This window comes from Salvelinus namaycush, chromosome 16 (genome assembly GCF_016432855.1).
Source record: "Salvelinus namaycush isolate Seneca chromosome 16, SaNama_1.0, whole genome shotgun sequence".
In the NCBI taxonomy this organism is placed as follows: domain Eukaryota; kingdom Metazoa; phylum Chordata; class Actinopteri; order Salmoniformes; family Salmonidae; genus Salvelinus; species Salvelinus namaycush.
The window spans coordinates 14,637,037-14,652,033 of record NC_052322.1 but is presented as its reverse complement, the minus strand read 5'-3'; the positions used below and the strand labels follow the sequence as shown (position 1 = coordinate 14,652,033).

At 47.1% G+C, this 14,997-nt stretch overlaps 1 protein-coding gene across 2 annotated transcripts in view; it reads right to left on the bottom strand.

Moving 5' to 3' along the window:
- Positions 1–2,758: 2,758 nt before the first annotated feature.
- Positions 2,759–14,997, bottom strand: part of LOC120061038 (retinoic acid receptor gamma-A) — a 31,209-nt gene continuing 18,970 nt past the window's right edge. The window contains exons 2-8 of one of the 2 annotated variants that reach the window (XM_039010534.1): positions 9,935–10,083; positions 9,420–9,561; positions 8,196–8,359; positions 5,343–5,519; positions 4,804–5,008; positions 4,317–4,475; positions 2,759–4,085 (exon numbers count right to left, since the gene is read on the bottom strand). In XM_039010534.1, the coding sequence (XP_038866462.1) occupies positions 3,712–4,085; positions 4,317–4,475; positions 4,804–5,008; positions 5,343–5,519; positions 8,196–8,359; positions 9,420–9,561; positions 9,935–10,083 (1,370 nt within the window). In that variant the 3' untranslated portion in view covers positions 2,759–3,711. The remainder of the gene's footprint in view (positions 4,086–4,316; positions 4,476–4,803; positions 5,009–5,342; positions 5,520–8,195; positions 8,360–9,419; positions 9,562–9,934; positions 10,084–14,997) is intronic. The other variant, XM_039010535.1, reaches the window with a different exon arrangement.

The window sequence follows — 14,997 nt, the reverse complement described above, 5'->3', positions numbered from 1 at the left end:
ATATATGAGGCCATTTAGCTTCAGTCCTTGTAAAGCAGCTAATAATATATGGACCTTATTCTAATCCCCAGTCCCTCTTTATTGATCTGTATTTTTAACGATAGTTAATTATGGCAATCATATAGTTGATAGAACCCCATCTCTGTTTATCACTCTTCACTCTAGTGTCTACGTCTATTAATAAAAACAACCATCGAGGCTATAATACACTGAGTGTACAAAACATTAAGAACACCTTCCTAATATTGAGTTGCCCCACAGGGATGCTGGCCCATGGTGACTCCAATGCTTCCCACAGTTGTGTCAAGTTGGCTGGATGTCCTTTGGGTGGTGGACCGTTCTTGATACACACAGGATACTGTTGAGCGTTGTTGAAAAACGGGGGAAAACCCAGCAGCATTGCAGTTCTTGACACAAACCGGTGCTCCTGGAATCTACTGCCATAACCCATTCAAAGACACTTACATCTTGCCCATTCACCCTCTGAATGACACACATACACAATCATTGTCTCAATTGCCTCAAGGCTTTCTTTAACCTTTCTCCTCACCTTCATCTACACTGATTTTAAGAGGATTTAAAAAGTGACATCAATAAGGGATCATAGCTTTCACCTGGATTCACCTGGTCAGTCTGTCATGGAAAGAGCAGGTGTTCCTAATGTTTTGTACACTCAGCGTATACTGTAGCACTGTTCCAAGGACACGGAGTGGAAGTATGCATCTGTCTAGAGTAGGAGGTAAAATGAACGAATTGTAACACACTGGTAATACTAGTGCCTGCTCGGTTCTATCCTATATGCAGGGCTGGTGTACAGACACTGCTGCTGCTGGCTGTTCTCTGTACCCAAAGTGCAAGAGCGCCCACTATTGGTAGTCATTGTGTTGATGACGTCATTGCAGTGCTCAGTTCTAATGAAATGGACTCAGTAGCAAGGCTCACTGCTGGTGAATGAACGGGGGCTATCAGAAAAACATTTGGTAACAAATCATTTGAAGGGTTGTTTACGAAATATTCACATCAGTATCATAAGTGCATCCAAGAGTTTCATAACTGATAAGAAAAAATGCTACAACACATTTTAAGAGAATGAGACATTTCTCAAAGGAAATATGATATTAATCTCACAAAAGTAATTTATTGTGTCTTACAGTTCATATGGCTTTTTCTTTGTATGACAGAGTTGGTATGAACAGAAGATTGGACAATACCGTGGCCATGTTTTACAGAGAAGAACACCGGCATCAAAACAACGTAATCGCAACGTTTGCATCATGAAGGCCTGGCAGGGCAGGCCGAGAGGAAATGAGGTCATCAAACCTCGCCGCTCTGCTTCTCCGCGATCCTGTGTGACGTCACAGCACCGTACAGAGAACATTCACCCAATGACAGAGGAGACATGCTAAAGCCTGTACACACACTCAAAACCAACTAGGAGGGCCACATTCAGAGAGAACTGTACAGTAGGCCTCTTTCTCTACCGCTGGGAGGAGTCTGTTGCGTTCCTGTTCATATACTGTATCTTCGTAGCCAGACTGTATACAAAACTCTGGATGTACACGTAGCCAGCTGCATTATGAACAGTTGGTTACATATTGACTGGGACATGTTGGCAACATAGAAGATTGAGAAGTAGAAATGACAGGAGGACACATTGGCCTGCCACTTCATTGAAGAAGACAGAGAGAGGGTATATCCTACAACATTACAAAGACATGATGATGTAATGGCTTTGGATGAGAAGGTAGTTGGTTTCTTGGATGCCAGCAGCACAGAGCACAGGTCAGGCAGGTCATTGACAATGCTGCTGGCCAGGTCTGGTCTGAGACAGATGAGTGCTTTTCACACTAGTGAGCCGAGCCAAACTAAGCTGTACAGAGCTGGCCTGGCTATGCACCCACCATAGTTCCTGGAACTGTGCTGGAAAGGACAATGTGAAAATAGAATATCTATGCCAGCACTGGTTTGGTTTGGGTTGGCATGATAGTGTGAAAAGGGTAACAGACTGGCTGGCATCCACGCCGTTTGTAGACCAGTCATCTATCTTCTATGTACACAGAGCTAGGAGTTAACTGGTCAGATCCGACTGACTGAGTCAAAAATACACACACATAAATATTGCCTGTTTCTAGCGCACCCTACAGCTTGGCGGCCGCTAGGGTTTGGTCCTTAGTAACAGAGAAGCCCTGAGAAGTCTGTTTTCATGTCGTTGTCCATAACAGTTCCTGGTTTGAACTTGTGTGTGTCGGTGTGTGTGTTGATCATGTGTCAGTGAGTGTTTGCTTGTGTACGTTGTTAAATAGTGCTTTGGATTCACAGGCATTTGATGATAGTTCTCTACATTTCCGTTGTGTTCGTCAATTGCATGACTGCTGAATAAGATGAGATTGCCATTGACTGTACTGTCAATATTGGGCAATAAAGATGTATAGTATAAAACAGGATATCAAAGTGCCACAGCCAAGTGCTACGGCCAACGGTCAATCTCTGTCTACCAAACAAAGCCAAAACGGCACATCTGTTATAGGTTCGAGGTTTAGTGTGTGTGTGTGTGTGTGTGTGTGTGTGTGTGTGTGTGTGTGTGTGTGTGTGTGTGTGTGTGTGTGTGTGTGTGTGTGTGTGTGTGTGTGTGTGTGTGTGCGTGTGTATAATTTTATATGTCAATGTGTGTTGAGTTGCTAACTTTGGCACTGAGACACTATCCATTCGACAGCATAGTTTGTTGCGTTGAAAGGAAGCACATAGATTAATGCTAGTCCCCTGATAAACAACACAAATCACAACTTTAGTCACTGTAACACAACATTACTGAGTTGATTATCATTGACATCTACGGTGAGCAAAACTGCCCAAAAAACACCAGCGGCGCAGTTGGAAAGAAGATTCAGTTCGAGGTCTGCCAGTTGGGATTCTGATTCGTCTCTCTCTGGATATCCAAAACTCCTCAAAAAACAAAACCTCATCTAAAGAAATCATTTACAAAACCAGGATTACAAACAAACCAAATATAATGGTATATAGATATGTATGGACTAATTAATACATTGAAAGAGAAAGAAAAGTCAAGATTTTTTTTTAAACAATATTCAAAAGCAAATAACAGCAAAAGAATCGATTAGCATATTCAGTTTGGTTTCATCCTGTGTTCGTCTTTTTGAGAAACGTGTTTTGCTTTGCATCCGTTGGAAATAATCTATAGTTCAGTTCATCTGTTTTGGCCTTTCCTCTATGTAGATACAAACAAAAAGATAGTAAAAAATGAGATTTTTTTTGTCAAAGAGAGTCCGTTTTCTTTGTTGTCATCACGCCATCTTCCCTCTTCTCTATATCAGGGGTCACGAGTCCAGTCGGTTGCATCATGTCGTCTCTCCGTCCCTCTTTTATAATAGTATCTCTGCAAGTCTCTCTGCGTGTCTGCATGTTACTTATCAGGAACCTGTGAGTCAGAGAACCTGAGTTATAGTGTCTGTACAGTTAGGTGTAAGTCTCTGCTGTCCTGTCATGTCCTGCTTGGAGAGACTGATGTGCAGTAGGGAGATGGAGAGGATACAGAGGAAAGCGAGGGAGGGCCAGCATTGGAAGGGCTAGGGTGGGTGTATGTGTGTCTGTGTGTGTGTGTGTGTGTGCGCGCACACGCGTGTGTATGATTACGTCAGTTAGTGTGTGTATTTGAGTGAACAGACTGTATTTGTGTGTGATCGCCTCTCCTCCTCACTGCGCCCTCCCAGCATGGCTCTTCCTATCCCCTTCGCTGCTACTCTCCAGAGCCCAGGATTCCCCCTCACTGTCCGAGCCCCTGTCCTCTTCCTCCCCATCATCATAATCATCCTCATCTTCCTCCTCTGGGGAGGGCTCACTTCCGTTCTCTGTCCCCCAGCTGTCCTCCTCGTCCTCGGCCTCAGTCTTCATGGTGGTGGGGGGCTTGGTGGAGGCTGGTGGAGCGGCAGGAGGGGCAGGCGGTGGGGAGCTCTCTCCACTGCTCTCTGTCTGGTCCTCGAAGGCCTCTGGGTTCTCTAACATCTCTCTGATCAGAGGAGGCATGGGGCCTGGGATCTCCATCTTCAGAGTGATGGCCCTCTCAGCACCTGTTCACACACCACAGAAAAAACATTCATGTTAACAAGTCTGGAAAGTAATGTCTTAGCGTTTGCTTATAGTGCTAGATGTTCCAGACGTTATGGAAGTAATCCTGACGTCCAAGTGCTATCTCAAATGTTCTGCATCCACCATAATCTATATGTATTATTCGGACTGTGTGTGTTAGGTGGTGGTCTAGTGTATTGTAGTGTACTATTCTGTACTATAACAATACTGACCCTTGGTGCTGATGCCTCTGAGGTCAGTGATCTTCATCAGCATGCGGGGGAACATGTGTGGTTTGTTGGGGCGTCTGCGACGAGCGTAGATCTTCAGGGCCTCCAGCAGGGGCTCCTGCAGCTTGTCCACCTTCTGGGGCTCCTCCAGGTCCATACGATCTGAGGGACGGACGGGGGAAAGGACCGAGTTATATACACAATACATGACAAACCGGACACATAACAGCCATCAGACTAGGATGGGAACGATGTAATTGATGATTTTTAGGTCATTACAATTGTATCATGTCATTGGTAACAACTACAAGTAAATAAAGTGTCAAGTGTAGTGCAACCAAACTATTTCATCCCCACATTTCTACTGGTATTGTAACTGAGTGAGGATGTTATCGCGGCCTAACACCTCAAAGACATTTAGGTCTGTATTAGTTCTTAATGTTTTATTGGCTAGCAGTAAAATAGTATTAATCCCCTCAGTGTGCAGTACCTCCAGAGATGAGGGAGATGGCGCTGAGGAGGCCCGTCTCTGTGTCGTCCATCTCCAGAGGCAGCAGCTGGCCAGCGAAGGCAAACACCAGGTCTGTGAGCGGGCCGAAGCCTGCGTTGTGCATCTGGGTCCGGTTCAGGGTCAGCCCGTCGGAGAAAGTCATGGTGTCCTGCTCTGGGGTGTAGCGCGTGCAGATCCTCAACATCTAGGGGTGAAAGAGGGAGGGGGAAAGATGGAAAGACCGAAAAAGAGAGGGGGAAGGATATAAATAAAAAAATTCAACAGGAAGGCTAAACCATATAGTAGGCTATGTTCTTTATCGATTGTCCATTAAACAACAATCTAATCTGTCGTCATCTGTTCACCTTTACCTCTATACAGCACGACCCCTACACGTGGGCCTACTCTTGCAATACCGCCACTATCCACTGATAGGCAGTATCCCCTCATCATTACATTGCCACGTCTCTGAGTCCCAGAGAATTTAACAGGGTCCGTTGACAGAGCAGATGAGGGGATAGAAAGAACCAGGTAAGTACCAGGATGTCCAGGCAGGCTGACTTGAGGAGGGTGATCTGGTCAGCGATGGTGAGGGTGGTGAAGCCGGGGAGGCGCTTGGCAAACTCCACGATCTTGATGATGCACTTGGTGGAGAGCTCACTGAATTTATCCCACAGCCCCAGGTCCAGCTGCACGCGCTGCTCTGCACTGGAGTTCTGGAGGATGGGAGAGACAGAAAGAGAGCGAGATAGTGAGCGTGGGGATGGCAGGGACACAGACAGGGTTCTTATTAGACATTGATCAGGTAGAAGAGCTATTGGTTATTATTTATATATTTTTACCTTTATTTAACTAGGCAAGTCAGTGAAGAACAAATTCTTATTTTACAATGACGGCCTACCACGGCCAAACCCTCCCCTAACCCGAACGACGCTGGGCCAAATGTGTGCCGCCCTATGGGACTCCCGATCACGGCTGGTTGTGATACAGCCCGGGATCGAACCAGGGTCTGTAGTGACGCCTCTAGCACTGAGATGCAGTGCAGTAGACCGCTGCGCCACTCAGGAGCCCTTATAAACTAGGTGGTTCGAGCTGAAAGCTGATTGGCCGAAAGCCGTGGTATATCAGACCATATGACAAAACATGAATTTTTACCGCTCCAGTTTATAATAGCAATAAGGCACCTTGAGAGTTTGTGGTGTATTGCCAATATACCACACCCCCTCGGGCCTTATTGCTTAATTATTATTCAGGTAGAATAATAACACCACTGACTGGACATCAACCAACTAGGTAGAATGTTCTCCCAGTCTTACAGTACACCAACCAATCATCTACCAAGCTCTCAAACATCCGTACAGAGACAAAGTGGAGTCAGAGTTCAACGGCTCAGACAGAGACGTATGTGGCAGGGTCTACAGACAATCACGGACTACAAAGGGAAAAACCAGCCACGTCGCGGACACCGATGTCTTGCTTCCGGACAAGCTAAACACCTTCGCCCGCTTTGAGGACAACACAGTGCCACCGACACGGCCCGCTCCCAACGACTGTGGGCTCTCGTTCTCCGTGGCCGATGTGAGTAAGACATTTAAGCATGTTGACTCTTGCAAGGCTGCCGGCCCAGACGGCATCCTTAGCCGCGTCCTCAGAGCATGCGCAGATCAGCTGACTGTAGTGTTTACGGACATATTCAATCTCTCCCTATCCCAGTCTGTTGTCCCCACATGCTTCAAGATGTCCACCATTGTTCCTGTACCCAAGAAAGCTAAGGTAACTGAACTAAATGACTATCGACCCATAACATTCACTTCTGTCATCATGAAGTGCTTTGAGAGGCTAGTTAAGGATCATATCACCTCCACCTTACCTGTCACCCTAGACCCACTTCAATTTGCTTACTGCCCCAATAGGTCCACAGACCATGCAATCGCCATCACACTGCACACTACCCTATCCCATCTGGACAAGAGGAATACCTATGTAAGAATGCTGTTCATTGACGGGCCGCCCCCAGGTGGTGAAGGTAGGAAACAACACCTCCACTTCGCTGATCCTCAACACAAGGGCCCCTCAAGGGTGCGTGCTCAGCCACCTCCTGTACTCCCTGTTCACCCATGACTGCGAGGTCACGCACCACTCCAACTCAATCATCAAATTTGCAGATGACAACAGTAGTAGGCCTGATTACCAACAATGACGAGACAGCCTACAGGGAGGAGGTGAGGGCCCTGGTGGAGTGGTGCCAGGAAAATAACGTCTCCCTCAAAACTAAGGAGCTTATCGTGGACTTCAGAAAACAGCAGAGGGAGCACGCCCCTATCCGCATTGATGGGATCACAGTGGAGAAGGTGGAAAGATTCAAGTTCCTCGGCGTACACATCACTGACAATCTGAAATGGTCCACCCACACAGACAGTGTGGAGAAGAAGGCGTAACAGCGCATCTTCAACCTCAGGAGGCTGAAGAAATTTGGCTTGTCACCGAAAACACTCACAAACTTTTACAAATGCACCATTGAGAGCATCCTGTCCGGCTGTATCACTGCCTGGTATGGCAACTGCACCGCCCGCAACCACACCGCTCTCCAGAGGGTGGTGCGGTCTGCCCAACGTATCACCGGGGGCACACTGCATGCCCTCCAGGACTCTTACAGCACCCGATGTCACAGGAAGGCCAAAAAGATCATCAAGGACATAAGCCACGACCTGTTCACCCCGCTATCATCCAGAAGGCGAGGTCAGTACAGGTGCATCAAAGCGGGGACCGAGAGACTGAAAAACAGCTTCTATCAAGGCCATCAGACTGTTAAATATCCATCACTAGCCGGCCTCCACCCAGTACCCTGCCCTGAACTTAGTCACTGTCACTAGCTAGCTAACACCCGGTTACTCAACCCTACACCTTAGAGGCTGCTGCCCTATATACATAGACATGGAATCACTGACCACTTTAATAATGGAACACTAGTCACAGTCACTTTCATAATGTTTACATACTGCTTTACTCATCTCATACGTATATACTGTATTCTATTCTACTGTATTTTAGTCAATGCCACTCCGACATTGCTCGTCCTAATATTTATATATTTCTTAATTCCATTCTTTTACTTTTAGATTTGTGTGTATTGTTGTGTATTGTTAGATACTACTGCACTGTTGGAGCTAGGAACTAAAGCATTTCGCTACACCCGCAATAACATCTGCTAAATATGTGTATGTGACCAATGACATTTGATTTGATTTGGAGAAATTTGATTTACCCTAAACTGGCCTTTTGAGTTGGGAAAGTGTACATGTTCATAGTGGATTAGTGTCTTTACATGGGATGTGAATCAGTATGTTCTAACAGGAAAAAAGGACAAATATCAAAATGTGTGAGACTCTTACGGTGTGGTATTTGCCCAGCTGCAGCAGTGAGGGGAAGGTGTCTTTGTGGGCCTTGCTGACTTTGTTGACCAGCTCCTCCAGCTCGCCACTCAGCTCATAACTCTCCGGCGGCACCAACTCCTCCTTCACGTCCTTCTTCTTCTTGTTCCTGTCGTTACGCACTGCTAGGGAGGAGAAGAGGAAGAGGAGGATTAAGAGGGGGATGAGGTGGAAGAGGAGGAGAGGAAGAGCAGAAGGAGGAACATAACACAGACTAGGTGAGTGAGAATTTCTGTTGGCTTCCCACTAACTCGCCGCAATTCGGTGATGTTACGTACCAGTTAGTGAGCCATATTATACAATCCAGCTTATAACAGCACTTAAACAAAGTGATGACACTATCTCTCCATTCACTGTTATCTCCCTCCCTCTTCCTCCCTCTCTCTCCCTCCTCCCATTCTTTCCTTCCTCTCAGGATATCCAGAAATAGCAGGGGGACAATGTGATCCACGTCCTAACACACATCCCACACAAACAATACACCCACATAAGTGTCCCATGGGCAAACCTTCCTACCACTCACCTCACCTCGCACACACTCTCTCACAGAAATACAGTCACATTGAGTAAATTGAGGTCTTTGTGACCAAGAATTTGCTATCACTCTCATTTTTTGTATTTGTCATAACAGAATGATCAGTTGGAGCCAAGTCAAAAAGGCTATTTTTACAGAGAGCGACTATACTGAAATGAAAGTGTGAGCGAAAGGTGAGGGGTTTTGGTAGGGCAAGGGTGTGTTGAGAGTGAGATGACTGGTGAAACACCTAGTCTGTGTCCCTAAGGGCACCCTGTAACCTAGAAAGTGCACTACTTTGCACCGGACAAAAGCAGTGCACTATATAGGGAATAGGGTGTCATTTGGGACGCTGATTCGCAGGAAGAGTCATTTAGTAACATGATTAGTCATAAGGGTGGTACTGTGCCCAGTCTTTCCAAATCACCACCCTGCTGCTTCTTCGTTTCACTTCCTACTTCCTCCTGGGTGAATCATTTTAGATCAAACTATGCCAGTGACTATCTAAAAGCATATTGAGTGCTTTGTTTATATACTCTGAGTGTGTGTGTGCACTTCCATGTGTGTGTTTGTGCATGAGTGTGTGTGCTTGCGTTCCTGCTTCCGTATCACAGGGCCTGGATGTCCTAGGTCAGTAGCCCCCATCCCCCAGCCTCTCTTACGTCTCTCACCTTCCTTGGACATGCCGACCTCAAAGCACTTCTGCAGTCGGCAGTACTGGCAGCGGTTCCTGGTGACCTTGTTGATCTGGCAGTTCTTGTCTCGGTGACAGGTGTACACCATGTTCTTCTGGATACTGCGTCGGAAGAAACCCTGGAGACGAGAGAAGAGAGGGAAAGGAGAAGATGAAACGCGGTCCGATGGAGGGAGTGACATTGTAACGGCCACGTTCTCTTTCAACCTTTCATGTCTGTTCATTTATCAGATCCCGGGACTCCCAACTGAAACATTTTAGTACGTTTTGTACTGTTATGATTTCCTCATCCAGGCTTTGATCTCTTACATTCCTATGGCGACGTCTCGACATCTTGTGTTCAATACTTTCACCTGCTCTATCCTACAGCGTTAGCTACGTCATACTTTTGGACATTAGAAACTAGACCATTTGCATGCTGCCTGCCAGTGTTAAGTTTGAGTGTTGTCAGTGATGCTGATGATCATGAAGCTAAAGCAGGGGCCTCCTCACCTTGCAGCCCTCACAGGAGCTGACCCCGTAGTGATAGCCGGAGGACTTGTCCTGGCACACGAAGCAGGGCTTGTAGATGCGTGGCGGGGGAGGTGGAGAGGGAGAGCTGGGAACCATTTCCTCTGAGCTGGTGCTCTGGGTCTCCACCGCTGCAGAATATAAGAGAGGTGGATGAGTTGTTTGATTTTGTTACATTTTTGCTTGCAGTCGAATACTGCTGTTAGCGAGCCATTATCGTACAGTTTCACTCAGGCATGCTTAGGTTAGACTACACCAAATAAAGACAGGGAGATTTTGGCTGACTATTGGTAGTGAGAAGATAGACACAGTCAGAATGGAATGGAAGACATGACTTTTAGTCCCATGTCCCCAGTGCACCCTAACATCATTCACCCTAAGGGGGCAGCACTGAGCCCTCAGGTCACAGATCAGAGTTAAGTGTCTGTTTGAGAGTTGGGAGGGGCTGTAATTGACAGAGGTAAAGAAAACAAACCATTTTACAACAGGCAGATAAGTGAGGATAAGTGGAGGTGTGATTGATTAGATTGACAGATCTCAGTCTCTGATAGGGCCTGGCGGCTGAATGGGCGGGGCTGTGGCTGCAGCTAGGGATCCCTCATTCCACAGTGACTGGCTCACTGAGACTGGCATCCACTTGCCTCAGGAGAAATCTGCCACACACCCCACAAGGTAGCTAAGGTATAGGAAGATGAGAGACCAAAATGTCCATGCACAACTGGTGTCCGCTTCGGTCTGCCCCTCCCACTGCTGCAGACTGCAGACTCAAACTCAGTCCCACACGATGACTGCCATACCCATTGACGTCACAGTTGTACCTTGAGTCACATGCTCCTACGCTAAATTAAACATAATTATGTTCGAAATATGCTCCTTTGGGCACTGAGCTACACCACGTCTGGATTCCATACTTCCCAAGAGAGACACACACTCACACACACACACAGGTGCGCGCACGACACATGCATGCACGCACGCATGCGCACACGCCAACAGACATGCCGACACCTGCCACACACACTGACAAACACACAGACACTGCACACTCTCAGTAACAGGCACACCACACATGTTGACCCCCCCCCCCTCCCAACACCACTTCTTTCAACTTTCACCCCTGGTCACCCCTCAAACTTCAACTCCCCAACTTCTCCAGCTCCAGCCTCCAAACTCCACCACCCCCTGACAAACAAACCCTATATTCCTCTCGTTTCCTGGCCCTAAATTCCTCAGCTTGGCCCTGTCAGGGTTTAATAGAGGCCCAGACTTATAAGCTGGTCTATAAAGATAGTCTCATGGCTGGGCTGGAGGCCCCATCCCTGCTGGCCAGGCCTTTATTAGGATCCAGTCACCTTGGGCAGCTATTCACACCACTAGCTGTAGACCCAGGCCCGTGAAAAAAAAGCAGCGCCAATCATAAAATAAAAACAGGGAGGCTCTAGAATTCTAACTTTTACTGCCCTCCGCCTCCCCCTAACACCTTCAATGGAAACCACAGGGCTAGCTTAAACTTAACCTACAATCCCCCCTCCTCCAGTCCCCCTTCCCTCCTCTCCCCCTTTCCCTCATACCCTGGGCTCAGGCCAAACCACCAGCTTGCCTTTTTACGAGAGTGGGGACTTCAAAAATAAGAAAAAAGGGGGTATAAAAGGAGGACTTTGATAAAAAACAGAGAAAGCCAGGGGACAGAAAAGGGGAGGGGGTGGGAGGAGGACACAGTTGTTGCCGCTCAGGGCTAGCCTTGTTCGATACCAAGATGACCATTACTGCTACGGCTGTTAGCTACTGCTGCTGCCACTGTAACTCTGCTACTGTTACTACTGCTACTACTGCTGCCACTGTAACTCTGCTACTGTTACTACTGATACTACTGCTGCCACTGTAACTCTGCTACTGTTACTACTGCTACTGCTGCTGCCACTGTAACTCTGCTACTGTTACTACTGATACTACTGCTGCCACTGTAACTCTGCTACTGTTACTACTGATACTACTGCTGCCACGGTAACTCTGCTACTGTTACTACTGCTACTACTGCTGCCACTAACTCTGCTACTGTTACTACTGCTACTGCTGCTGCCACTGTAACTCTGCTACTGTTACTACTGCTACTGCTGCTGCCACTGTAACTCTGCTACTGTTACTACTGCTGCCACTGTAACTCTGCTACTGTTACTACTGCTACTGCTACTGCCACTGTCACTCTGCTACTGTTACTACTGCTACTGTTACTGCTGCTGCCAATAACTCTGCTACTGTTACTACTGCTACTGCTGCTGCCACTGTAACTCTGCTACTGTTACTACTGCTACTGCTGCTGCCACTGTCACTCTGCTACTGTTACTACTGCTACTACTGCTGCCACTGTAACTCTGCTACTGTTGCTACTGCTGCTGCCACTGTAACTCTGCTACTGTTACTACTGCTCTGCTGCTGCCACTGTAACTCTGCTACTGCTGCTGCCACTGTAACTCTGTTACTGTTACTACTGCTACTACTGGTGCCACTGTAACTCTGCTACTGTTACTACTGATACGACTGCTGCCACTGTTACTACTGCTACTGCTGCTGCCACTGTAACTCTGCTACTGTTACTACTGCTACTACTGCTGCCACTGTAACTCTGCTACTGTTACTACTGCTACTGCTGCTGCCACTGTAACTCTGCTACTGCTACTACTGCTGCCACTGTAACTCTGCTACTGTTACTACTGCTACTGCTGCTGCAACTGTAACTCTGCTACTGTTACTACTGCTACTACTGCTGCCACTGTAACTCTGCGACTGTTACTACTGCTACTGCTGCTGCCACTGTAACTCTGCTACTGTTACTACTGCTACTGCTGCTGCCACTGTAACTCTGCTACTGCTGCTGCCACTGTAACTCTGCTACTGTTACTACTGCTACTACTGCTGCCACTGTAACTATGCTACTGTTACTACTGCTACTACTGCTGCCACTGTAACTCTGCTACTGTTACTACTGCTACTACTGCTGCCACTGTAACTCTGCTACTGTTACTACTGCTACTGCTGCTGCCACTGTACCTCTGTTACTGCTACTGCTACTGCTACTGTTACTACTGCTACTGCTGCTGCCACTGTAACTCTGCTACTGTTACTACTGATACTACTGCTGCCACTGTAACTCTGCTACTGTTACTACTGCTACTACAGCTGCCACTGTAACTCTGCTACTGTTACTACTGATACTACTGCTGCCACTGTAACTCTGCTACTGTTACTACTGATACTACTGCTGCCACGGTAACTCTGCTACTGTTACTACTGCTACTGCTGCTGCCACTGTAACTCTGCTACTGTTACTACTGCTACTGCTGCTGCCACTGTAACTCTGCTACTGTTACTACTGCTACTGCTGCTGCCACTGTAACTCTGCTACTGTTACTACTGCTGCCACTGTAACTCTGCTACTGTTACTACTGCTACTGCTACTGCCACTGTCACTCTGCTACTGTTACTACTGCTACTGTTACTGCTGCTGCCAATAACTCTGCTACTGTTACTACTGCTACTGCTGCTGCCACTGTAACTCTGCTACTGTTACTACTGCTACTGCTGCTGCCACTGTCACTCTGCTACTGTTACTACTGCTACTACTGCTGCCACTGTAACTCTGCTACTGTTGCTACTGCTGCTGCCACTGTAACTCTGCTACTGTTACTACTGCTCTGCTGCTGCCACTGTAACTCTGCTACTGCTGCTGCCACTGTAACTCTGTTACTGTTACTACTGCTACTACTGGTGCCACTGTAACTCTGCTACTGTTACTACTGATACGACTGCTGCCACTGTTACTACTGCTACTGCTGCTGCCACTGTAACTCTGCTACTGTTACTACTGCTACTACTGCTGCCACTGTAACTCTGCTACTGTTACTACTGCTACTGCTGCTGCCACTGTAACTCTGCTACTGCTACTACTGCTGCCACTGTAACTCTGCTACTGTTACTACTGCTACTGCTGCTGCCACTGTAACTCTGCTACTGTTACTACTGCTACTACTGCTGCCACTGTAACTCTGCGACTGTTACTACTGCTACTGCTGCTGCCACTGTAACTCTGCTACTGTTACTACTGCTACTGCTGCTGCCACTGTAACTCTGCTACTGCTGCTGCCACTGTAACTCTGCTACTGTTACTACTGCTACTACTGCTGCCACTGTAACTATGCTACTGTTACTACTGCTACTACTGCTGCCACTGTAACTCTGCTACTGTTACTACTGCTACTACTGCTGCCACTGTAACTCTGCTACTGTTACTACTGCTACTGCTGCTGCCACTGTACCTCTGTTACTGCTACTGCTACTGCTACTGTTACTACTGCTACTGCTGCTGCCACTGTAACTCTGCTACTGTTACTACTGATACTACTGCTGCCACTGTAACTCTGCTACTGTTACTACTGCTACTACAGCTGCCACTGTAACTCTGCTACTGTTACTACTGCTACTACTGCTGCCACTGTAACTCTGCTACTGTTACTACTGCTACTACTGCTGCCACAGTAACTCTGCTACTGTTACTACTGCTACTGCTGCTGCCACTGTAACTCTGCTACTGTTACTACTGCTACTACTGCTGCCACTGTAACTCTGCTACTGTTACTACTGCTACTACTGCTGCCACTGTAACTCTGCTACTGTTACTACTGCTACTACTGCCACTACTATGGCTACTACTACTACTACTACTACTACTACTACTACTACTACTACTACTACTACTACTAGAGATAATCATTGTCCACAGCCTAAATTCCTTCTCAGAAACAGCTTGAGGTAAATCTGTTAAATCTGTTCGAGGAATAATCCCAATACTAAAGTAACAAATCACCCTCTACTCTAACCACTTGAAAAGAAATGACTGTGTCTGGATTCATATTGCCATTGAGTATGCACATTGTTTCTGCAGCAGTGGAGCTGCAGCTATCCTCGTGGCCCTGAATGTATCAAACACAGGGAACGAGTGGAACCGCGGTGAATGTGCCAGGAACTTGTGTGTTCATGCAATAATAACA